Here is a 24,695-nt window from a genome sequence, read left to right as displayed (position 1 = left end):
CCAGCGGGGGAAGGTCCTGTCCTGCTCCGATCCCGGCGGGGGAAGGTCCTGTCCTGCTCCATCCCCAATCCCAGCGGGGGAAGGTCCTGTCCTGCTCCGATCCCGGCGGGGAAGGTCCTGTCCTGCTCCGATCCCGGCGGGGGAAGGTCCTGTCCTGCTCCAGCCCCAATCCCGGCGGGGGAAGGTCCTGTCCTGCTCCGATCCCGGCGGGGGAAGGTCCTGTCCTGCTCCGATCCCGGCGGGGAAGGTCCTGTCCTGCTCCGATCCCGGCGGGGAAAGGTCCTGTCCTGCTCCAGCCCCAATCCCGGCGGGGGAAGGTCCTGTCCTGCTCCGATCCCGGCGGGGAAGGTCCTGTCCTGCTCCAATCCCGGCGGGGAAGGTCCTGTCCTGCTCCGATCCCGGCGGGGAAAGGTCCTGTCCTGCTCCAGCCCCAATCCCGGCGGGGGAAGGTCCTGTCCTGCTCCGATCCCGGCGGGGAAGGTCCTGTCCTGCTCCAATCCCGGCGGGGAAGGTCCTGTCCTGCTCCGATCCCGGCGGGGAAGGTCCTGTCCTGCTCCGATCCCGGCGGGGAAGGTCCTGTCCTGCTCCCGGTGCCACCCAGGGGCCGCACGGGGGACCCTCGGAGGTGTCGCTGTCACCCGCAGCTCCCACCGGCAGCTCCGCCTGGAAATCCACGCCGGGAGCTTCAGCCCAGCCCCTGGAGGAGACCCAGGAGGTTCCCCTGGATTGGAAAAGCCCCGTGCGGGTCCTGGGGGGGCTCAGAAAGGATCCTGCGGGTCCCTGCTGGGGGTTCCCCCCAGGACCGGCCCCTTGCTGAAGGAAGAACAGGGAATTCTGCTCCCCGGCTTGGGTTTCCAGGAAAAACAGGGAATTCCTGCTGCTCGGGTTGGGTTTCCAGGAAAAACAGGGAATCCCTGCTCCCCGGCTTGGGTTTCCAGGAAAAACAGGGAATCCCTGCTCCCCGGCTTGGGTTTCCAAGAAAAACAGGGAATCCCTGCTGCTCGGCTTGGATTTCCAGGAAAAACAGGGAATTCCTGCTCCCCGGCTTGGGTTTCCAGGAAAAACAGGGAATTCCTGCTGCTCGGCTTGGATTTCCAGGAAAAACAGGGAATTCCTGCTGCTCGGCTTGGGTTTCCAGGAAAAACAGGGAATCCCTGCTGCTCGGCTTGGGTTTCCAGGGAAAACAGGGAATTCCTGCTGCTCGGGTTGGGTTTCCAGGCAGCTCCAGCCCTGCAGCTTCCCAAGCTCCCTGTCCTGGGCAGGGTTTGTGTCCCCTCGCTGTCCCCTCGCTGTCCCCTCGCTGTCCCCTCCCAGGGACCCACCGCTCCCTCCCCGAGCAGCCAGAGGAGGGAGGAGAATCCAGGGGTTAATTCCAGGTGTGGGAGATGGGAATTTGCGGGATTTTTCCATGTTTGCTCTGTCACGGCGATTCCCCTCCAGACTTGCTGTGTCTGAGGCAGGGACAGACCCCAGCGGGGCGTCCCCGAGCTTGTCCCTTGTCCCTTGTCCCTCTCCGTGACCTTCAGGGGGTCAGGGGAGCATCCCAGGGCTGGAATTCCTCGGTTTTCGGTGGGATTTGCAGGGCAGGAAGGGAACTGAGCCCCCGGGATGGGCCGGAGCGGAGCTGGAGTGACCTGGGGAGGATAAATTGAATTTTCCAGGGCTGGCATTGAGCTGCTGGCGGGGGTGTGACAGCGGTGACATCGGTGTGGTGGTGGCAGCTCTGCTGTGATGGCCTGGAAGGGACTGGGGGGCCGGGGACCGGAGGTTTTGGGGCCGGAGGTTTTTGGGACCGATGGTTTTTGGGGCCGATGGAATTTTCGGGGCTGTGTGAAGCCGGACTTTGATGGTTTGATGTGCTGGAGGTTGGTGGCTTTAAGAGAGAAGCGTTGGGCGCCTGATTGAGTTTAAAAAAAGGGATTTTTGGGGAAGGAAGAGCCGGCTCCGGCTCCGGGCAGGACTTTTGGGAGCAGCGCTGGATTCTCCATCCTCATCCATCCACGGACTGCGCTGGAGCCCGAGCGGACGCTGTGGAGATGCGGGAGAGACGGAGGAGCTCCCGAAAGGGTTAAAGGGAGCCTGGAGGGATCCCACCCTCTGCCCAATCCCGGGAATGCCGCGGTGCTCAGCCAGCCCCGAGCCCATCAAAGGCTCCCCGCAGGGAATCGCCACCCCCGGCCCGCGCTGCTCTTTGTGCCGGGGCGATGTGGCTGCTCCGGAGCCTCGCCTGGGCTCTCCTGAGCCCCGTCCTGGCCACCGGGCTGAGCTGGCAGGAAAATTCCCTGTTAAAATCGCTGGGTCTGAGCGCCAAGCCCAGCCCCAAAAGGCCGGTGCCGGTGCCGCCCGTGCTCTGGAGGATCTTCCAGAGGAGGAAGGAGCTGCCCCGGCCGCACCAAGAGCTGGATTCCTGCAGGGTGGAGGAGTTCCATGTCCCCGGGAACATCGTGCGTGTCTTCGCTGACCAAGGTACGGCCACGCCGCGTTCGGGGCTCCCCATCGGGGCTGGGCCCCGCTCCTTCCCTCCCTCCCTGCCCGGATCCCAGGAGAAATCCCGGCCGTGCCAGCTCCCCCCGGGTGCTGTTTGTGGGGAGGGGGCGGCTGTGCCAGGCTCTGTTCTGGAGCCCCCAGATCCTCCCGAGGGGCTGCTTTGATCCCAGCCCCGATCCCAGGCTGGATCCCGGGGTTTGGGATCCGCGGGGCCGGGGGTGAGTGGGAATGTGGGTGCAGGAATGGGATCAGCTCCAGCTGGGGCAGGGCTGTGTCCCCCCCAGTCCCCCCCATTGTCCCAACGCCTCTGGCTGGCCCCGCGGCACATCTGGCTGGCCCCGAGGAACATCTGTCTTTCCCCACGGCACATCTGGCTGCTCCGAGCCGTTCTCAGCTCCCTGGGGGCTGCTCGATCGCTGTCCCTGAGCTCTCAGGGTGCCACGGAGCTCTTTTCTCTCGTCGTTCCAGTTTTCCTCGGGCTGCCTAAACCAGGCAGCTCCCCAAATTCGCTGCTCTTCCCCCTGTCCATCCCAAAGAGCCGGAATCCGGAGCTGATCCACATCCTCATCCCTGATCCCGCTCATCCCGAGGGTCCCCAGCCCATCCCTGGAGCGGATCCCGCTCATCCCGAGGGTTCAGCCACCCCCACCCGTTTTTCTCTTCCTCCTCCTCAGGCCGTTTCCTCCCCGAGGAGCAGCCCCAGGGGTGGCTGTGTCTGCGGAAGCTCCTGTTCTTCAACCTCTCCGTGCTGGAGGAGGGCGAGCGCTTGACCATGGCCCAGCTGGAGCTCCGCTTCCAGCACAATTCCTACCACTCCCCGCGGCCGGGGGAGGTTTTGGAGCTCCGGCTGTACCCGGCGAACCCCCGGGGGCAGCCCCGGCCCGGCCGGAGGCCGCTGGTGGAGCGCTCCTTTGTGCAGCTGCACAAATCCCTCCTCTTCAAGCTGAGCGCGGCGCTGGAGGACGGGAAGATGCCGGGCAGGAATTTGACCTTGGTGCTGGAGATCTCGGCGAGCTCCGGGGCCAGCGGGAGCCCGAGGAGCCTCTGCGCCGGCAGCGACGCCTTGGAGGCCACCTCGCTGCTGGTGGTGACGCTGGGCCGGCAGTGCCGGGCCCCCCGGAGGAGGAGGAGGAGCCCCCCGAGCCCCCCGGTGACCCCCAGCCCCCTGTGCAAGCCCCGCCGGCTCTACATCAGCTTCAGCGACGTGGGCTGGGAGAACTGGATCATCGCCCCCCAGGGCTACCTGGCCAATTACTGCCGCGGGGATTGTCCCTTCCCGCTGGCAGCAGAGCTCAACAGCACCAACCACGCGGTGCTGCAGACCATGGTGCACTCCCTGGACCCCCAGGGAACCCCCCAGCCCTGCTGCGTCCCCGTCAGGCTCTCCCCCATCTCCATCCTCTACTACGACAACAGCGACAACGTGGTGCTGCGGCACTACGAGGACATGGTGGTGGATGAGTGTGGCTGCAGGTAGAGGGGGAGTGAGGGGATGGGGAAACGGGGAGGGTGGATCATGGATGGATCATGGATGGATGATGGATGGATGATGGATGGGGGATGGATGATGGACAGACAGATGGATGATGGATGGATGATGGATGATGGATGGATGATGGATGGATGGATGGATGGATGGATGATGGATGGATGATGGATGGATGGATGATGGATGGATGATGGATGATGGATGATGGATGATGGATGATGGATGGATGATGGATGATGGATGGATGGATGGATGGATGGATGGATGGATGGATGGATGGATGATGGATGGATGATGGATGGATGGATGGATGGATGGATGGATGATGGATGGATGATGGATGATGGATGGATGGATGGATGGATGGATGGATGATGGATGGATGATGGATGGATGGATGATGGATGGATGGATGGATGATGGATGGATGGATGGATGATGGATGATGGATGATGGATGGATGATGGATGGATGATGGATGATGGATGGATGGGTGATGGATGATGGATGGATGATGGATGATGGATGGATGGATGATGGATGGATGATGGATGATGGATGGATGATGGATGATGGATGGATGGATGATGGATGGATGATGGATGGATGGATGATGGATGATGGATGGATGGATGGATGGATGGATGGATGGATGATGGATGATGGATGGATGATGGATGGATGATGGATGGATGGATGGATGGATGGATGATGGATGATGGATGATGGATGGATGATGGATGATGGATGATGGATGGATGATGGATGGATGATGGATGATGGATGGATGGATGGATGGATGGATGGATGGATGGATGGATGGATGGATGATGGATGATGGATGATGGATGGATGATGGATGGATGATGGATGATGGATGGATGGATGGATGGATGGATGGATGGATGATGGATGGATGATGGACAGACAGACAGATGGATGGATGTACGGACAGACGGATGGACAGACAGACAGACAGATGGAATAAACCCCGGTGTGTGCACTCCCCGTTGCCCTCGGGGCGTTTGGGGGCTCCCCTCTGCAGCGGTGCTGGTTCCCGTCTCCACGGGGGCTGCTGGGGTTGATTTAGGATCATTGGGGATGGGATTGTGGGGTTATGACCGAGCCTGGCTCCAGTTCCCATCTCCACAGGGGGTGCTGGGGTTGATTTAGGATTTAGGATCACTGGGGATGGGATTATGGGGTTGTGACCATGCCTGGCTCCAGTTCCCAGCTCCCCAGGAGGTGCTGGGGTTGATTTAGGATTTAGGATCACTGGGGATGGGATTGTGGGGTTATGACCGAGCCTGGCTCCAGTTCCCATCCCCACAGGGGGTGCTGGCACCGGGCTGTGAATCCCACATTTCCCCCCTTGCTGCTGCCAGGCGCCCTCGGGGCTTTTTTGGGTTTTTGGCTGAACTCCGCAGATTTCTCAGGGCATAAAAATGACTTTTCTGGGTGAAAGGGGGCCGGGGGTTCCCTGGGGTGTGATCCAGCTGCAGGGACAGGCAGGAGCTCTCTCTTGAGCTGTTTTTAGGGTGTGCTTGGTGAGGGGGTGGTTTGGGGACAGGGCTTGTGGCAGGTGACCGAACACACCGGAGATTTTGCTGAAAAAATGAAGGTTTTTCCTAAAGAAATGGAGATTTTACCCAAATCAGCCCCCTGGGAGCGGCGTGCTCAGGGCAGGACCCCGCAGGGAATGCGGCTGAGGGAATCCAGGGGGGTCAGCGGCGTCTCCTCCCCTCCCAGCTCATTTAATCAGTATTAATTTACCTCATTTGCAAATCCACGATCCCAGGGTGTCCCTGCGTGTCCCCGAGCAGGAGCCAGGTGGCAGCCGAGCCTCAGGCGAGGGCAGAGCACAGAGCTCTGCACATTTCTGCTGGTTTGGGTCATTTTGGGTTGATTTGTTGTTTTTTGGCGCTGGCTGGAAGCGCCGGGGGCCCTTGGGGGGGGTCACAGGGGCAGCAGGGACCCGAATTTGGGACATTTCCCATCCTCATCCTCTTTTCTTCCACTCTCAGCTCCAGGGCTCGGGGTTTTCCCCAGGTTTGGAGCCCTGAGCGAGGCTTCCCCGCCACTTTTGGCATTCTGGGGGAACTGAAAAGGAATCCGAGTTACACTTGAATTTTTTCTCTTTATTTTCGAACTGTGAACCCTTGTAGTGCAGCTTTGGGGTTTTTTTTGGGGTTTTTTTTTTGCTGTTTCCCTATTGCTGTCGTGTCTTTGAGGTCTGATGAAGTTTTCCCACCTCCCCCAGGGGAAGCACTGAGGGTTTAACTCTTTTATTTTTGTTTTAACACCCAAAACGTGGAGCTGAAGACCCGAGCCTGGAGCAGCTTTAGCTGGATTCCCATTCCCAAATCCAGCAGTTTCCCACATTTCAGTGTTTTAAGGGCTTAACTCCAGCCAGCAGGAGCCATTTAATTCTGATTTTAGACGGGCAGAGGAAGAAAACCTTTGAGTATTCCTGGCTTTGTGCCCCCCAGGACAGGAGTTTGTGCCGGGGGTGCTGCCTGGAGCCCCCCAAAAGCCATTTCTGTGTTTCCTGCAGGGCAGGGGGAGCTCCCAGGCTGGAAACTTCCCCCAAATCCTGGGGCTGGAGGAGGGTGGGGGGCACTTCCCAGTTCTCCCAGTTCTCCCAGCTGAGTTGCTCACCCCCCCTCTGCTATGCACAGCCCCCCACTTTTGTACTAGTCTTGTGTTTAAAAGAAAAAAAGTAATAAACTTGAAGTTTATACAATCAGACTAAAGCTTTAATGAACGTTGCATGGTTTCCTCATTGAAACTTAGGGGCCACCTTGAATGCAAGAGCTGTTTATTCGTATTTTTGTTTGTTTTTTATTGATGACAAACAGGTTTTAAAACAAAACTGAGACAAAAAAAAAATTCAATTAATTAAAAAACAAAACAAAACAAAACAAAAAACAAAAGGAAGAGTTTTAACACCGTGCTAGCACTGATGTCTGGATTTGTAAAACTCAAAAAGAGTTTGAACTGCTACAAAGGAAAAAAGCAGCACGAAGCAGAGGCAAGCATTCCCAGCAGTGAAATAAAGGGTGAGGGGAGAGGAGGGGGCTACATTACTCATGGATAGCTTTGCACAGAGGGGTTCAGCTTAAACCTACCCGAAAATTCTACGCCACTACGCAGCCTATGAAGGGAAAAAAATAAAATTAAAAAGCCCTTCGGCAATGTTAATAAATAAAACAAGTCCATCTCACGAGGAAGGAAGGTGGCCTGTGTCTCCATTCTTTCACTGTTTTAGAAGTCTAAACTCTGGAGGCTTTGGATGAGAAAAGAATGGGTTTTGTGAGTTTTGTTTTTTGTGGTTTTTGTGGTTTCTGCAGCTCCCCCCTGGGGTTGGGGGAGCTCGTCCCTCCCGGGCTGGGGGTGCTCTGGGGGCAGATCCAGCAAATCCAGGGCAGGGATCTCCAGGCAGGACAGGAACAAAAGGGTTTCCCCCCTCCCTGGGTACAAAAATGGGGTTTGAGCTGTTTGAAGTACATTCAGATGAGAGGTATTTTGAGTTTCCCCCCCCCCAAAAAAAGGACTAGAAACACTTGGAGCCCTTTGAGTGTAAAGCTCAACTCCAGCCTGACAACACCCAGGCTCTGGATCCATCTCTGCTGCCAATTGGGAGGTAGAGGTTACTCCAATTCAGGATCTGCTCAAAAAAACGGGGCTGGAGGAATCGATTCTCTCTCTCTGCGCTGTTCCCAGCAAGGTTTGGACAGAAATGAAAAGCTCCCAAGTGCTCCCCTGGGAGTGTTCCAGACATGGCTACAACTCAGGACGTGGATGGCTTCTCCTCTCCCAGTCCTGATCCCCAGCTGGGCTGAAAACTTCGCCTTTAACAAAGCAAAGCTTTTCCAAACCTTTTAATTCCCCCCCTGAAAACTTCTCTTCAACACCTCACTCTGTCCCTCTCCTGCCTCCATCCCCCAAGGAGCCACCCCAAAGCCTGACCCATCCTCCTAAACTACACCCAGCTCCTCTCCCTCTCTCTCTCAGAGGCCACCACCTTCCACCACCTGCCTGCTTTGTCCGTTTGTCCATCCCACGCTCCTGCAGCGGCGTGGAGCCTTTACTTCCCGGCCAAAATAATCCCCAATTTCCACTATTCCTCCCCAAAATCCCTGGGGACCAAAGCAGGCCTGGCTGCACCTTCCCTCCAGGGCCGAAGGGCACAGGAACCCGTCCCCTTTCAAGCATAAAGTTCATCTTACAGAAAGGCTGTTTTTCACAGAGTAGAGTCCAGACAGTTGCCAATTAAAGCATACAGAAAACACTTTGAAACCCTCCTGCTCGAGCACGCAGGCTCCTCTCATCACTCTCAACTGCTATCCCGTGTAGGAAGAAGAGGCTGATTGCTGCAACTTGAAATCACACTGGAAGTTCTCAAGGATGGTGCTCTAATTTTTGTTTGAAACATCTTTTTTTTTTTGGGGGTGTTTTTTTTTTGTCTTTTTTTTTTTTTTTTTTAAAGTTTTTTTTCTTTTGTAATATAAGCTTCTCAGAACAAGGATCTAAATCTCCCAGGTCCACCACTAAGAATTCAGAGACAAAACTTCTTAAAAAATTCAGTGCTCCTTTTTTTTTTTTTGAAAGGATCTCTTTAAAACCACCTCGTTCAGAATGTGGGCGACACGATGACAACAAATTTCAGAGCCAGTGTTGGACAACAAAACCTGCACCTCAGAGTTGAGCAGCAGCTGGATTTCTGCTTGGCTGGCTGTCACCCAGGCAGGGACTTTTACTTTTCTCTCTCTCTTTTTGTTTTTGTTTTGTTTTTCCCTCCCTCTCTCAGATACTCTGCTTTTAAAATGTAAACACTTCCTGCTAAAATATTTTTGTGGTTTTTTTGTTTTTTTAATACCCCTGGCAAAAGGAGCCCAACTCTGAGATGAGGGTTTTCCTCTCCCCATCCGCTCTGAAAAGGCAATGCCCTGCTCGCAAAGAGAAGTATGGAATGAAGTGAAACCTGCTTTTTTAAGGCCCTTCTCCGGAGCTGGGGTGACTGGGGGAGCAGGGACTCAGCTGAGCTCTCCTGTTGGGGTGGGGTCCGTCCCAGCGAGGCGCCAGCCAGTCCTTCAGGGCTCTCTCTCCTCTCGGTCAGTCTCCGTGTCTCACTGAGCTCTAGCAGTGGCTCTCGCGCGCGCTCCCTTCTCTCTCTCTCCTCTCTCCTCTCCTCTCCTCTCCGTTGGTTGGTTTTTCTTTCTCCTGTTGCTCTCACACAGTGGTGCTTCAGTTTTAGCAGTGGAAAACAGGTATCCATTTTATTTTATTTTTTTTATTACCCAGAATAAAATGCTGATGAACTAAGCTCCACGCAAGCTTAGCTCTTCTTCCTCAACCTGGGGGAGGAAGGAGAGCTCGGTTAGGGGAGTCTGCTCACCCAGAGGGGTTAAACTGGGGAGGGATAATTGAAATTAGGAGAGGGGACAGTTTAAATTCATGAGAGGACAGTTTAAATCAGGTGGAGACCGTTTAAATCAGGTGGAGACCGTTTAAATCAGGTGGGAACACAATGTGAATCAGGTGGGGACAGTTTAAATCAGGTGGAGACAGTTTAAATCAGGTGGAGACAGTTTAAATCAGGTGGAGACAGTTTAAATCAGGTGGGGACAGTTTAAAATCAGGTGGAGACAGTTTTAAATCAGGTGGAGACAGTTTTAAATCAGGTGGGGACAGTTTAAAATCAGGTGGAGACAGTTTAAAATCAGGTGGAGACAGTTTAAAATCAGGTGGAGACAGTTTAAAATCAGGAGAGGACAGTTTAAATCAGGTGGAGACAGTTTAAATCAGGAGGGGACACAATATGAATCAGGTGGGGACAGTTTAAATCAGGAGGGGACACAATGGGAATCAGGTGGAGACAGTTTAAATCAGGAGGGGACAGTGTGAGCAGGAGGGGACACAGTGTGACCAGGAGGGGACACAGGGTGACCAGGAGGGGACAGAGTGTGACCAGGAGGGGACACAGTGTGAGCAGGAGGGGACACAGTGTGACCAGGAGGGGACACAGTGTGAATCAGGAGGGGACAGTGTGAGCAGGAGGGGACACAGGGTGACCAGGAGGGGACACAGGGTGACCAGGAGGGGACAGTGTGACCAGGAGGGGACACAGTGTGACCAGGAGGGGACACAGTGTGAGCAGGAGGGGACAGTGTGACCAGGAGGGGACACAGTGTGACCAGGAGGGGACAGTGTGACCAGGAGGGGACACAGGGTGACCAGGAGGGGACACAGTGTGACCAGGAGGGGACAGAGTGTGACCAGGAGGGGACAGTGTGACCAGGAGGGGACACAGTGTGAGCAGGAGGGGACAGTGTGAGCAGGAGGGGACAGTGTGACCAGGAGGGGACACAGTGTGACCAGGAGGGGACAGTGTGAATCAGGAGGGGACACAGGGTGACCAGGAGGGGACACAGGGGTCCTTACACTCTAATACTGTGACAGTCCCGTCACTCCACCATGTTGATATGCTCGTTCCCCCTGGTAAGTTGAGTCCTGTGACAGCGCCACGTCAATCTGGGATTTAAACTCATCACCAAGGTAACTGTCCTGGAAGGGAAGAGATCAGGGAAGCCTCCAGGTCAGTGCCCAGCTCGAGTGCAAAGCAGACCCAGGTGAATGCTAAAGCTGGGAGTGTTTGGCTTTTTTAAATCTGCATTTTTTGCTGCAGGATTTCCCCACATTAAGGGCTCTTTGAGCTGCTCATCAGCTGAATCAACATTTCACCCTCATGGCCCCAGCAGTGCAGGGTGTAACTGCTGCAGCTCCAGCCTCGTGGGGCCACCAGAACCTGCGGCTCCCCCAGAACCCGCGCTCACCTGGGATAATTCCGGTTGGGAGAGCCCAGGCTGACTCATCTGTGAGGGCTGGCTCATGGAGATGTAGCCCTGGGTCAGGGGGCCCTGGGAGAAGGGCTGGGACACCACGTCCTGGCTGGCCTGGCTGTTGGGGAGGTTGGACTGGCTCGTGCCAGGAATCCCAAATCGGTTTTTCTGCCGCCCTCCACGGCCGGTCTTTCCTTTGGGAGCCCCGCGGCCTGCAGAGGAGTTCACCCCGCAGTGAGGAATTCCACAGGTGACAAAACACATTCATTTCTCACCAAACCTCACCCCTCCTCCCAGCTGGCTCCTGGGATGGGTTTTTCCCCTCCTTTACCTGCAGCGGGGCCGTTGGCCTGGCCGAAGTATCCCGGGGGAGGCATGGGGGGCATGACGAGGTTGAAGGGGATGGGAATGTTCATGGCAGTGACGTGGCTGGGGCCGGCGCTGATCATCCCGATCTGGTCGTGGGTCTGGAAGTACATGTTGGATGGACGCCCTGGGGAGAGGGGGAACAGCAGGGATTGCAGAATTCTGGGGGTTTCCAGATGGGAACAGAGCAGTGATCCTGCCTTGCTCCTTATTCCACACCTGGGAGTTCCATTTATTCCAGAGATCCACCCGAGCCTCGCTCCTTATTCCACACCTGGGAGTTCCAGAGATCCACCCGAGCCTCGCTCGTTATTCCACAGCATCGTCCTCTCACACTCCTCTTCCCTCATTCTGCCCCTGCTCTGCACTCATCTGCCTGGGATTCTATTTACAGACACCAAAGTCCTGGCAGATCCCAAATTTTCAGCCTCAAATTCATCCCAAATGTTTTCAAAATAAAATAAATCCCAAATTTTCAGCCTCAAATTCATCCCAAACTTTTTAAAAATAAATTAAATCCCAAATATTTCAGCCTCAAATTCATCCCAAACTTTTTCAAAATAAATTAAATCCCAAATTTTCAGCCTCAAATTCATCCCAAACATTTTCAAAATAAATTAAATCCCAAATTTTCAGCCTCAACTTCATCCCAAACATTTTCAAAACAAATTAAATCCCAAATATTTCAACTGCAACTTCATCCCAAACATTGTCAATTGTTAAATTAAATCCCAAATTTTCAGCCTCAAATTCATCCCAAACATTGTCAAAATAAATTAAATCCCAAATATTTCAACTGCAAATTCATCCCAAACATTGTCAATTGTTAAATTAAATCCCAAATATTTCAGCCTCAACTTCATCCCAAACATTTTCAGCCCTTAACTTCATCCCATTTTCAGCCTTTAAACTCATCCCAAACATTTTCAGTCCTCAAATTCCCTATTTTTTCTGCATTATGAAGTCTAAATCTTTAACAAATTCAGGATTTCCACACATTTAAAAGCTCTGAAGAAGCGCAAAGTTCGAAATGTGTAAGATGAGACCCCTCAGGGGCTGATTAGGGGAAGAATAAACCCCTAAAAAAGTGAATTTTGGGAATTTACCTTGGCTGCTGCGGTCGTAGACAGAGCCAGGGATGATGGCCTCCCGAGCATCATACATGGCAGTGGTCATGAAACGGGCACCCTGCAGAGATTTTGGGAATTAAACATTAATCCTCATTTTTTTCCCCAAGAAAACCTTGCATTGCAACCTCAGTGGAAGCTATTTTGGGGTAAAAAATCCATAAAACTCCACCCAGCACATGCTGAGTAAACAGATTTATTCTAACACACACAGGGAAAATATTTAATTATTATTTCAGACACATCCTGGACATCAAAAATAACATTTTTTTTCCAGCTGCCTGTCCCAAACTGTGAAACATTTGATGAGTTTTTGGTCTATTCTGAGAATTCCCTTGTTCCCTTCACTGTCCTGTGCTGGCTGCCAAGCCAAGATCAAAATATTAAAAAAAAATAAAATAAAATAAAATAAAAAAAAAATCAAATATAAAACTTGCAGCATGAGGGTTAAAAGTGAGTTTTACCTTTTGCCCCAGTAACAATCCCTGTCAAAAATCAAATATAAAACTTGCAGCTTGAGGGTTAAAAGTGAGTTTTACCTTTTCCCCCAGTAACAATCCCTATGAAAAATCAAACGTAAAACTTGCAGCTTGAGGGTTAAGAGTTTTCCCTTTTCCCCCAATAACAATCCCTATGAAAAATTAAATGTAAAACTTTCAGCATGAGGGTTAAAAGTGAGTTTTACCTTTTCCCCCAATAACAAACCCTATCAAAAATCAAATATAAAACTTTCAGCATGAGGGTTAAGAGTGAATTTTCCCTTTCCCCCAGTAACAATCCCTGTCAAAAATCAAACATAAAACTTGCAGCTTGAGGGTTAAGAGTTTTCCCTTTTCCCCCCAGTAACAATCCCTATGAAAAATCAAATATAAAACTTGCAGCTTGAGGGTTAAGAGTGAGTTTTACCTTTTCCCCCCATAACAATCCCTATCAAAAATCAAATATAAAACTTTCAGCATGAGGGTTAAAAGTGAATTTCCCCTTTTCCCCCAGTAACAATCCCTATCAAAAATCAAATACAAAACTTGCAGCATGAGGGTTAAGAGTTTTCCCTTTTCCCCCCAGTAACAATCCCTGTCAAAAATCAAATGTAAAACTTTCAGCTTGAGGGTTAAAAGTTTTCCCCCAATAACAATCCCTGTCAAAAATCAAATGTAAAACTTGCAGCTTGAGGGTTAAAAGTGAGTTTTCCCTTTTCCCCCAATAACAATCCCTATGAAAAATCAAATACAAAACTTGCAGCTTAAGGGTTAAAAGTGAGTTTTACCTTTTCCCCCAGTAACAATCCCTATCAAAAATCAAATATAAAACTTGCAGCTTGAGGGTTAAGAAATTTCCCTTTTCCCCCAGTAACAACCCCTGTCAAAAATCAAATATTAAACTTGCAGCTTGAGGGTTAAAAGTGAGTTTTACCTTTTCCCCCAATAACAATCCCTATCAAAAATCAAATGTAAAACTTTCAGCATGAGGGTTAAGAGTTTTCCCCCAATAACAATCCCTATCAAAAATCAAATATAAAACTTGCAGCATGAGGGTTAAAAGTGAATTTTCCCTTTCCCCCAGTAACAATCCCTATCAAAAATCAAATATAAAACCTTCAGCTTGAGGGTTAAAAGCAAGTATTCCCTTTTCCCCCAGTAACAATCCCTGTCAAAAACCAAATGTAAAACTTTCAGCTTGAGGGTTAAAAGTGAGTTTTACTTTTTCCCCCAGTAACAATCCCTATCAAAAATCAAATATAAAACCTTCAGCTTGAGGGTTAAAAGTGAGTATTCCCTTTTCCCCCAGTAACAATCCCTATCAAAAATCAAATATTAAACTTTCAGCATGAGGGTTAAGAGATTTCCCTTTTCCCCCCAGTAACAATCCCTATCAAAAATCAAACATAAAACCTTCAGCTTGAGGGTTAAAAGTGAATTTTCCCTTTCCACACAACCCAACTCCTTTATTCCATTCACCTCAGGACTCACCCCTCATCAAACCCCCCAATTAATGAGAAATAACGAGCTTTGCTCAGCCCCCGACGGCAGCAGCTGCTCCCCCCTGAAGTCACGCTGCACGGGGAAAGCGGCAAAAATGGAAAGCTGAGGGGGGTGTGAGGCTGTGTGGGTGGCTCAGTGCACTCATTTATGATTAATTAAGCCATCAGGGGCTAATTGGCTGCTGTCAGGGTGCCGGGGAAGGGCAGGGCAGGGCACTCACGGGGTTGATGGTGTTGACCAGCTTGCGGGGTTTGCTGAACTGCATCAGGCTCTCGCGCAGGTTGTTGAGGGGCCCCTCCACCAGCACCTTCTGCTCCTTGTAGTAATTGAGGAGGTGATTCCAGAGGGGCTGCTTGGACAGGGCTTTGGGGTTCCCCACGATGATCACCCCGTACCTGGGAACAAAAGACAGCTCCAGGTGAGGTCAGAACCCCTCTGGGGGCTGCAGGAGGAGCCTGATGGAAATGGGAATTGTTGGTTGTTCCAGATGTGGCTCAGCACCACAAAATTCCTCCTCCAGGCTTGCTCTGTGCTCAGACAAACCCCCCTGGGCTTGGAAACACCAGGGAAGCTGAGCAGAGTGGTGCTGGATTCCATCTCAGCCTCTTTGGAATCAAATCCATCCCAAAAAACACCAAAAATGGGCAAAAAGTGGTTGCTGGAATGGATGAAGAAGCAGATGAAGGGAAGGGATCTGTGCTGAAAATGGGGAGGCTCCAGTGACTTCTAAAATTTAATTTATTTTAAAATTCAATTTATTTTAAAATTTCATTTATTTTAAAATTTAGTTTATTTTAAAATTTAATTTATTTTAAAATTTCATTTATTTTAAAATTTCATTTATTTATTTTAAAATAAAATGCCAAATGCTGAGATGAGCAGATAAAAACAGCACAGGATGGGCTGGGTTGGAGAGACCTTAAAGCTGATCCAGTGATGATGATGATCCACATCCCATTCCATGGGCACCTCCCACTGTCCCAGGCTGCTCCAGCCTGGCCCTGGACACCTCCAGGGATGGAGCAGCTGCTCTGGGAATGCCATCCCAAGGATTCCTCCCCCCATTCCCTGTGTCCTGTCCCTCCATGCCCACTTTTCCCTCACCTGGCTCTTGTCAGGGCCACGTTGAGCCTCCTGGGGTCGTTGAGGAAGCCGATGCCCTGGTGCTCGTTGGCCCTCACGCAGGACAGGATGATGAAATCCTTCTCCCTGCCCTGGAAGGCGTCCACACTCGCAATTTCCACTTCCTGGAACGCAGGAAAACACCTCAATCACGGAAGCAAAACAGCTCTGACACCAGCAGGCACTGACCACGCACTGAACCTTCCACCAGCTGAGGAAAAATGTTGTTTTTGGAGTGAGGGATGGTTTGGTAATTCCTCTGGGCACTGAGCAGCTTCCCCAGAGGGGAACACAGAGTCTCAGTGTAGGAGAAACTCCTTTCATCATCTTTATGGTTCTCCTGGGTCCCCAAAACTCTGCAAAGCAGCTCTTCACTGAGGACGCTGCCAAAAAGTTCTGACTGTTCCAAAATGTTGTGGGATGAAAAGTCCAAATGCAGCTCTGAGAAACCTCAGTGAGAGGGGACACATCATTCCTGGCACAGGATCGGGGGGGGGGGGGGGGGGGGGGGGGGGGGGGGGGGGGGGGGGGGGGGGGGGGGGGAAAACAATATTAAACACAGCACTGTCCTGTTTGGAGCAGCTCGATTTTCTGTTTGCTGGAGGAGTTTCACTGATGGCAGGATGTGTTTGTTCCCAAGAACATAAATCCTGTGGCCACCAGGATTTATTTGCTTGGTTTCCTGCACGTCCCTTGGCATGGAGGGATGATGAAGGCACAAGGTTTTCCACAGTGACCTCTCCCTTCTGCGCCTCAGAGGATTTGTTGGAGCCTCTTTCCACGCAGATTTTAGCAGGGATTCCTCTTTTCCCTGTCCCCATTGGTAACTCCTAACTCATCTCCTTGATTTTAACCAAAACCAGCTCCAAAATTCACAAATCCATCCATTGACAGCAACCAAAACCAACTCCAAAATTCACAAATCCATCCATTGATATTAACCAAAACCAGCTCCAAAATTCACAAATCCATCCATTGACACTAACCAAAACCAACTCCAAAATTCACAAATCCATCAACATCAACCAAATCCAGCTCCAAAATTCACAAATCCATCCATTGATATTAACCAAAACCAACTCCAAAATTCACAAATCCATCAACATCAACCAAAACCAACTCCAAAATTCACAAATTCATCCATTGATATTAACCAAAACCAACTCCAAAATTCACAAATCCATCCATTGATATTAACCAAAACCAACTCCAAAATTCACAAATCCATCAACATCAACCAAAACCAACTCCAAAATTCACAAATCCATCAACATCAACCAAATCCAGCTCCAAAATTCACAAATCCATCAACATCAACCAAAACCAACTCCAAAATTCACAAATCCATCCATTGACAGCAACCAAAACCAACTCCAAAATTCACAAATCCATCCATTGACATTAACCAAAACCAACTCCAAAATTCACAAATCCATCCATCAACATCAACCAAAACCAACTCCAAAATTCACAAATCCATCCATTGACAGCAACCAAAACCAACTCCAAAATTCACAAATTCATCAACATCCACACCAACCAAAACCAACTCCAAAATTCACAAATCCATCCATTGACAGCAACCAAAACCAACTCCAAAATTCACAAATCCATCAACATCAACCAAAACCAACTCCAAAATTCACAAATCTATCCATTGATATTAACCAAAACCAACTCCAAAATTCACAAATCCATCAACATCAACCAAATCCAGCTCCAAAATTCACAAATCCATCAACATCAACCAAAACCAACTCCAAAATTCACAAATCCATCCATTGACAGCAACCAAATCCAACTCCAAAATTCACAAATCCATCAACCAAAACCAACTCCAAAATTCACAAATCCATCCATTGATATTAACCAAATCCAGCTCCAAAATTCACAAATCCATCAACATCAACCAAATCCAACTCCAAAATTCACAAATCCATCAACATCAACCAAATCCAACTCCAAAATTCACAAATTCATCAACATTAACCAAAACCAACTCCAAAATTCACAAATCCATCCATTGATATCAACCACAACCAACTCCAAAATTCACAAATCCATCAACATCAACCAAAACCAACTCCAAAACCCATCCATCGACCCAGACCGAGCCTGAAGATGGAACAAACGTTAAAAACCACGGGGAATTTCCCAAGCTGTGACTTTTGCAGTACCTGGTAGAGCTTTGTGTGCAGGGAGCCGCTGAACTGCATGTACTGCACCAGGTAGGAGCGCTGGCCCTCGTAGGGGGTGATGATGCCAATCTGGTCAGGCTTGGCCCCAGCCTTGAGCAGCTTGGTGGTGATCTTCTCCACGTTGGCAGCTTCCGTCCTGGAGAGGCACATTGGGTCAGGGAGCAGTTTTTTAATAAGTTTTTAACAAGTTCATGGGGTTTAAAAGGCTCCCATGTCAGGGTGCTTCCATGGAAAGATCGATTTTGCTCCAGCACCGCAATTAATTTGGCTCCAGCTCCTCACTTGGGACATTCAGAGAGGAATTTGGGACAAAATCAACATCTCAAAGCCCTCAGAACGCCACAAATTTCACCTCCACCTCCTCAGAGCTGCACAACAAACAGCAAAACCTCCTTAACTCCAAAAGGAATTTCTTGCTGGAAATGTACACGTGGAACTTTTACAAATCAACATCATCCCAAACATCCCCCAGATCCTTGGGTGGCTTTATCTTCAAGCTTTAAATATAGAATGTTTTGAATGTCAGTGGCCCCTACCAGCCAAGCATTGTGCTGTTTGTGTTTGTGCACAATCTGCTTTGCTGTATCCAGTCTTGCACATGCTGCTCAGGAAACAGACTGAGATTAAAAATATCTCAGCTGATATTTTTTTCCTAACTTGGGCTGATTTCCCTGCCAGGCACATGAACAATCACGACCCAAGAGGAGTGAATTTTAAGTTAATTTGTTGAAAAAGAAGGTGGAATGTGCAGGAAAAAATAAAATAGGGAAAAAGAAAAAGTTAATTTCCATCCCCTTTTGGACTAAATCTGAGATTTTGGATTCTGCCTGAGGAGTTATTGGAATTCAAAACATTCAGAATTCAAAAATTCAAAATTCAGCGTTTTCTGCTGGCCCAAACTCATCCACATCAGGCATTTTATCACCCCCTGCTCCTTCTCCAGCATCCCAGCTCTGAGCTGCTCCTGTTTGCCCTAAAAGGAGGCAGGGAGGAGCAGCTCTGAAATGCAGCTCGGGCTGCAGCCCTGCTGGAAGCTTTTCCAGGCTTGGCTCAAAGCCCAGCCCAGCCCAGCCAGGTTTTGGGCTGAGTTTTGCTCACCTGTTCAGGTAAGAGGTGCCTGAGCTGGCAATCTCCTCCTGTCCCTGGGTCACGTAGAAGAACATGGGTTTGTCAGGCTGGGGCCACTGGAAATCGAAGCCTTTCTTCACCCTGTCAGCTGAGGAGCAACGGGGAGCAGCACAAGTCAGCAATTTCCATATCAAAGTGCCTCAAAATGAAGCGTGATGCAAAGTTTTTTATTAAAAAACCAAACCCAGATGAGAGAATGCCTGCTTTGATCCCTGATGAAGATCTGCAGCTCTCCCCAAAGGCTCAGCAACCTTTAGTGCCACTCTCTTGGCAGATGATCGTTTTTATATCAAATCTTATTCACTCTCCAGATTGTTCCAACAGCACTGACACCTTCCAGGCCATGGGAACAGAAACGGGGCTGAGCCCAAAATGAACAGGGCTGACCCCAAAATGAACAGGGCTGACCCCAAAATGAACAGGGCTGACCCCAAAATGAACAGGGCTGACCCCAAATGAACAGGGCTGACCCCAAAATGAACAGGGCTGACCCCAAAGGAACAGGAATAACCCCAAAATGAACAGGGCTGACCCCAAATGAACAGGGCTGAACCCAAAGGAACAGGACTGACCCCAAAATTAACAGGGCTGACCCCAAAGGAACAGAACTGACCCCAAAATGAACAGGACTGACCCCAAAATGAACAGGGCTGACCCCAAAATGAACAGGACTGACCCCAAAGGAACAGGGCTGAACCCAAAATGAACAGGGCTGACCCCAAAGGAACAGGACTGACCCCAAAATGAACAGGGCTGACCCCAAAATGAACAGGGCTGACCCCAAATGAACAGGGCTGAACCCAAAATGAACAGGGCTGAACCCAAAGGAACAGAACTGACCCCAAAATGAACAGGAATAACCCCAAAATGAACAGGGCTGAACCCAAAATGAACAGGGCTGAACCCAAAATGAACAGGAATAACCCCAAAATGAACAGGGCTGACCTCAAAATGAACAGGACTAACCCCAAATTGAACAGGAATAACCCCGAAGGAAGAGAGCTGACCCCAAAATGAACAGGGCTGACCCCAAAGGAACAGGGCTGACCCCAAAATGAACAGGGCTGACCCCAAATCAACAGGACCATCACAAACTGAGGTCCCTCAGGTCTGTGTTAAAGAAAGGAACACGTGTATGTGTGCACTGTGTGTGTGTGTGTGTGTCTGTGCCCACACCAGGAACTGCTCGGTGCCGCTCCCTGCTCCAAACTCCATTTCCAGGGCCACGCCAGCACCGTCCCCACTGGCCCTGCAGAGCAGCGAGCCCTGCAGCAGAGCAGCGAGCCCTGCAGCAGAGCAGCGAGCCCTGCAGCAGCAGCAGCAGCGAGCCCTGCAGCAGCAGCAGCGAGCCCTGCAGCAGCAGCAGCAGCAGTGAGCCCTGCAGCAGCAGCAGCAGCAGTGAGCCCTGCAGCAGCAGCAGCGAGCCCTGCAGCAGCAGCAGCAGCAGCAGCGAGCCCTGCAGCAGAACAGCGAGCCCTGCAGCAGCAGCAGCAGCAGCAGCGAGCCCTGCAGCAGCAGCAGCAGCAGCAGCAGCAGCAGCAGCGAGCCCTGCAGCAGCAGCAGCAGCGAGCCCTGCAGCAGCAGCAGCAGCAGCAGCAGCAGCAGCGAGCCCTGCAGCAGCAGCAGCAGCGAGCCCTGCAGCAGCAGCATTGAGCCCTGCAGCAGTGGCAGCAGCGAGCCCTGCAGCAGCCCCTCACCTGCAGTGACGCCGTTCTGGAGGGATCCCTCGTAGAAGATGTTGGAGGGGAAGGCGCTGAGGGCGGGGTGCATGCGGTACTGCACCTGCAGGCGGATGGGCCGGATGCCCAGCACCACCAGCCGCTCGAACAGCGACTGCGACAGCCCCGCCTTGGCCGCCTTCTTGCACATCACCACGGGCCCCAGCTGGCAGTGGTCACCCACCAGGATCAGCTGCGGGAACAGGGTGGGGGTGGCTCGGTTTGGCTGCTGCAGCTTGTTTGGGATCATTTATAAATATCCCACTGGAAAATCGCAGTTTGGGTTGGGAGGATTGTAAATCCCGGTTGGTGACGCTTCCCGCTATCCCAGGGTGGCTCCAGCCTGGCTTTGGGCGCTTCCAGGGATCCAGGGGCAGACACATCTGCTCTGGGAATTCCATCCCAGCCCCTCCCTGCCCGGAATTCCCTCCCATATCCCACCCATCCCTGCACCCTGGAATTCCATTCCTTGTCCCAAATCCCTCCTGGAGCCTCCTTTAGGCCCTGCAAGGGGCTCTGAGCTCTCCCTGGAGCTTCTCCAGCTTCTCTGGGAATTCCATCTCAGCCCCTCCCTGCCTGGAATTCCCTCCCATATCCCATCCATCCCTGCATCCTGGAATTCCATTCCTTGTCCCAAATCCCTCCTGGAGCCTCCTTTAGGCCCTGCAAGGGGCTCTGAGCTCTCCCTGGAGCTTCTCCGGGAATTCCATCCCAGCCCCTCCTCTCCCTCACAGGTAACAATTTCCCCTAAATATAAAACCCAAACCCACTCTCTGTCAGTTTAAACCATTCCCTGACATATTGGGAATTAATCATTCCAACTTGTGCTACGTTTCAGCTCTCCCCAAAGGCTCAGCAACCTTTAGTGCCACTCTCTTGGCAGATGATCGTTTTCATATCAAATCTTATTCACTCTCCAGATTGTTCCAACAGCACTGACACCTTCCAGGCCACAGGAACAGAAATGGGGCTGAGCCCAAAATGAACAGGGCTGACCCCAAAATGAACAGGGCTGACCCCAAATGAACAGGGCTGAACCCAAAAGGAACAGGGCTGAATCCAAAGTGAACAGGGCTAACCCCAAAATGAACAGGACTGACCCCAAATTGAACAGGGCTGACCCAAAATGAACAGGAACAACCCCAAATTGAACAGGAACAACCCCAAAATTAACAGGGCTGACCCCAAAGGAACAGGACTGACCCCAAAGGAACAGGGCTGACCCCAAAATGAACAGGGGCTGACCCCAAAATGAACAGGAACAACCCCAAAATGAACAGGAACAACCCCAAATTGAACAGGGCTGACCCCAAAATGAACAGGGCTGACCCCAAAGGAACAGGGCTGAACCCAAAATGAACAGGGCTGACCCCAAAGGAAGAGGGCTGACCCCAAAGGAACAGGACTGACCCCAAAGGAACAGGGCTGACCCCAAAGGAACAGGACTGACCCCAAAGGAACAGGACTGACCCCAAAGGAACAGGACTGACCCCAAATGAAGTCAGCTGGGTTTCTATTACAGAAAAGGAACATTTTTGTGTGCCTGCAGTGGGAATGTGGCCTCCCAGCACCATTCCCTGCTGTGCACTTCCAGGGACATGCAAGGACTGACCTGCTTTGCCCCCAGGACCACGGGCACCATGCACTCGGGCTCGGTGGCCTGCGTGCTCTCGTCGATGAGGATGGAGCGGAACTGCATCTTGGCCAGGCGGGGATCGCCAGCTCCCACACACGTGCAGCAGATCACATCAGCATTCTGCAGCATGGAGCAGGGTCAGTGCTGGGAGCAGCACTGGGACTGGGGGACAGCACTGGGATTGGGGGACAGCACTGGGATTGGGGGACACCCCTGGGACTGGGGGACAGCACTGGGATTGGGGGACAGCACTGGGATTGGGGGACAGCACTGGGATTGGGGGACAGCACTGGGATTGGGGGACAGCACTGGGACTGGGGGACAGCACTGGGATTGGGGGGACAGCACTGGGATTGGGGGACACCCCTGGGATTGGGGGACAGCACTGGGATTGGGGGACAGCACTGGGATTGGGGGACAGCACTGGGATTGGGGGACAGCACTGGGATGGGGGGGCAGCACTGGGATTGGGGGGACAGCACTGGGATTGGGGGGACACACCCCTGGGATTGGGGGGACACACCCCTGGGATTGGGGGACAGCACTGGGATTGGGGGACAGCACTGGGACTGGGGGACAGCACTGGGATTTGTGGGAGACACCCCTGGAAGCAGTGCTGGGATTTGGGGGAGACACCCTTGGGATTTGGGATGGCACCCCCGGGATCTGGGATGGCACCCCCAGGATTTGGGAGGACACCCCAGGATTTGGGATGGCACCCCCAGGATTTGGGATGACACCCCCAGGATTTGGGATGGCACCCCAGGATTTGGGATGGCACCTCTGGGATTTGGGATGACACCCCCAGGATTTGGGATGACACCTCGGGATTTGGGATGGCACCCCCAGGATTTGGGATGGCACTGCCAGGATTTGGGATGGCACCCCCAGGATTTGGGATGGCACCCCCAGGATTTGGGATGACACCTCGGGATTTGGGATGGCACCCCCAGGATTTGGGATGGTATCCCCAGGATTTGGGATGGTATCCCAGGATTTGGGATGACACCTCTGGGATTTGGGATGACACCTCTGGGATTTGGGATGGCACCCCAGGATTTGGGATGGCACCCCAGGATTTGGGATGGCACCCCCAGGATTTGGGATGACACCTCTGGGATTTGGGATGGCACCCCAGGATTTGGGATGGCACCCCAGGATTTGGGATGGCACCCCAGGATTTGGGATGGCACCCCCAGGATTTGGGATGGCACCCCCAGGATTTGGGATGGCACCCCCAGAATTTGGGATGGCACCCCAGAATTTGGGATGGCACCCCAGGATTTGGGCTCTCACCATGAGCAGCTCCCGCTCTGCCGTGCGTTTCAGCGCCCGGTAACGCTTCTCATCAGCCGAGGAAAGCTCTCCAGTCTCATCCTTGAGCTGCTGCAGCTTCTGGAGCTCTGGCATGCTGAAAAACAAAAACCCAGCAAAACTCCACCTGTAGGACTGAGTTCCATTTGAATCAAACACAATAAAACCCCAGCTGAAAAACAAAAACCCAGCAAAACCCCACCTGTAGGACTGAGTTCCATTTGAACCAAACTCCAACAAAATAAAACCCCAGCTGAAAAACAAAAACCCAGCAAAACTCCACCTGTAGGACTGAGTTCCATTTGAGCCAAACTGCAACACAATAAAACCCCAGCTGAAAAACAAAAACCCAGCAAAACTCCACCTGTAGGACTGAGTTCCATTTGAGCCAAACAAAATAAAACCCCAGCTGAAAAACAAAGACCCAGCAAAACCCCACCTGTAGGACTGAGTTCCATTTGAATCAAACACAATAAAACCCCAGCTGAAAAACAAAAACCCAGCAAAACCCCACCTGTAGGACTGAGTTCCATTTGAGCCAAACTCAAACACAATAAAACCCCAGCTGAGAAACAAAAACCCAGCAAAACTCCACCTGCAGGACTGAGTTCCATTTGAGCCAAACTCCACCACAATAAAAGCCCAGGAAGCAGAGATCCCCCAGGACACGGCTCACCTGTCCATGTTGCGGATCTGGTTGTGCAGGGCCAGGAAGGACACGGGCGAGTCGATGGCCTCGCGGCTCTTGGCGCACAGACGAACCACCTTGAGGCCGGTCTGGTGGATCTTCTCCGTCAGCTGATCCACGGCGATGTTGCTGGGGGCACACACCAGCACGGGCCTGCAGGCAGCAGCCAGGAACAGGCAGAAATCAGCCAAAAAAGACAGAAAACAGCCAAAAAACGGACAGAAATCAGCAAAAATACAGACAGAAAACAGCCAAAAAATGGCCAGAAAACAGCCAAAAAACAGCCAGAAATCAGCCAAAAAATGGCCAGAAAACAGCCAAAGAACAGACAGAAATCGGCCAAAAAACAACCAGAAATCAGCCAAAAAAGAGCCAAAAACCGGCCAGAAATCGGCCAAAAAACAGCCACAACTCTCAAGAAACTCGATTTTTTTCCCACTAGACTTGCAATATAATATAAATAAAAAATATGAAACAAATCTAGTATAAAATAAATATAAATAAAATAAAATATATAAATATATGTAAATATACATATAATATATATGAAAATATTAAAAATTATAAACATTAAGATAATATATAAAATATAATATAA

The 24,695-nt window shown here is 51.4% G+C and overlaps 2 protein-coding genes across 3 annotated transcripts in view; one reads left to right on the top strand and one right to left on the bottom strand.

Moving 5' to 3' along the window:
- Window positions 1–495: 495 nt before the first annotated feature.
- Window positions 496–3,986, top strand: GDF1 (growth differentiation factor 1). The gene is made up of 2 exons (XM_058858994.1): window positions 496–2,466; window positions 3,162–3,986. The coding sequence occupies exons 1-2, from the start codon at window positions 2,205–2,207 to the stop codon at window positions 3,962–3,964; spliced, it is 1,065 nt and encodes a 354-aa protein (XP_058714977.1). The 5' UTR covers window positions 496–2,204; the 3' UTR covers window positions 3,965–3,986.
- Window positions 3,987–6,773: 2,787 nt separating this feature from the next.
- UPF1 (UPF1 RNA helicase and ATPase) overlaps window positions 6,774–24,695 on the bottom strand; it is a 29,551-nt gene continuing 11,629 nt past the window's right edge. For both annotated transcript variants that reach the window (XM_058858872.1, XM_058858873.1), the window contains exons 12-24: window positions 24,086–24,250; window positions 23,392–23,506; window positions 22,072–22,215; window positions 20,439–20,652; window positions 18,712–18,829; window positions 17,593–17,749; window positions 15,398–15,540; window positions 14,514–14,688; window positions 12,291–12,372; window positions 11,150–11,311; window positions 10,813–11,030; window positions 10,421–10,543; window positions 6,774–9,333 (exon numbers count right to left, since the gene is read on the bottom strand). In XM_058858872.1, coding sequence (XP_058714855.1) covers window positions 10,424–10,543; window positions 10,813–11,030; window positions 11,150–11,311; window positions 12,291–12,372; window positions 14,514–14,688; window positions 15,398–15,540; window positions 17,593–17,749; window positions 18,712–18,829; window positions 20,439–20,652; window positions 22,072–22,215; window positions 23,392–23,506; window positions 24,086–24,250 — 1,813 coding nt within the window. In that variant the 3' untranslated portion in view covers window positions 6,774–9,333; window positions 10,421–10,423. The remainder of the gene's footprint in view (window positions 9,334–10,420; window positions 10,544–10,812; window positions 11,031–11,149; window positions 11,312–12,290; window positions 12,373–14,513; window positions 14,689–15,397; window positions 15,541–17,592; window positions 17,750–18,711; window positions 18,830–20,438; window positions 20,653–22,071; window positions 22,216–23,391; window positions 23,507–24,085; window positions 24,251–24,695) is intronic.

This window comes from Poecile atricapillus, chromosome 28, assembly GCF_030490865.1.
Source record: "Poecile atricapillus isolate bPoeAtr1 chromosome 28, bPoeAtr1.hap1, whole genome shotgun sequence".
In the NCBI taxonomy this organism is placed as follows: domain Eukaryota; kingdom Metazoa; phylum Chordata; class Aves; order Passeriformes; family Paridae; genus Poecile; species Poecile atricapillus.
Note: the sequence above shows the minus strand (reverse complement) of the source record. Positions and strands in the feature narration are given on the sequence as shown.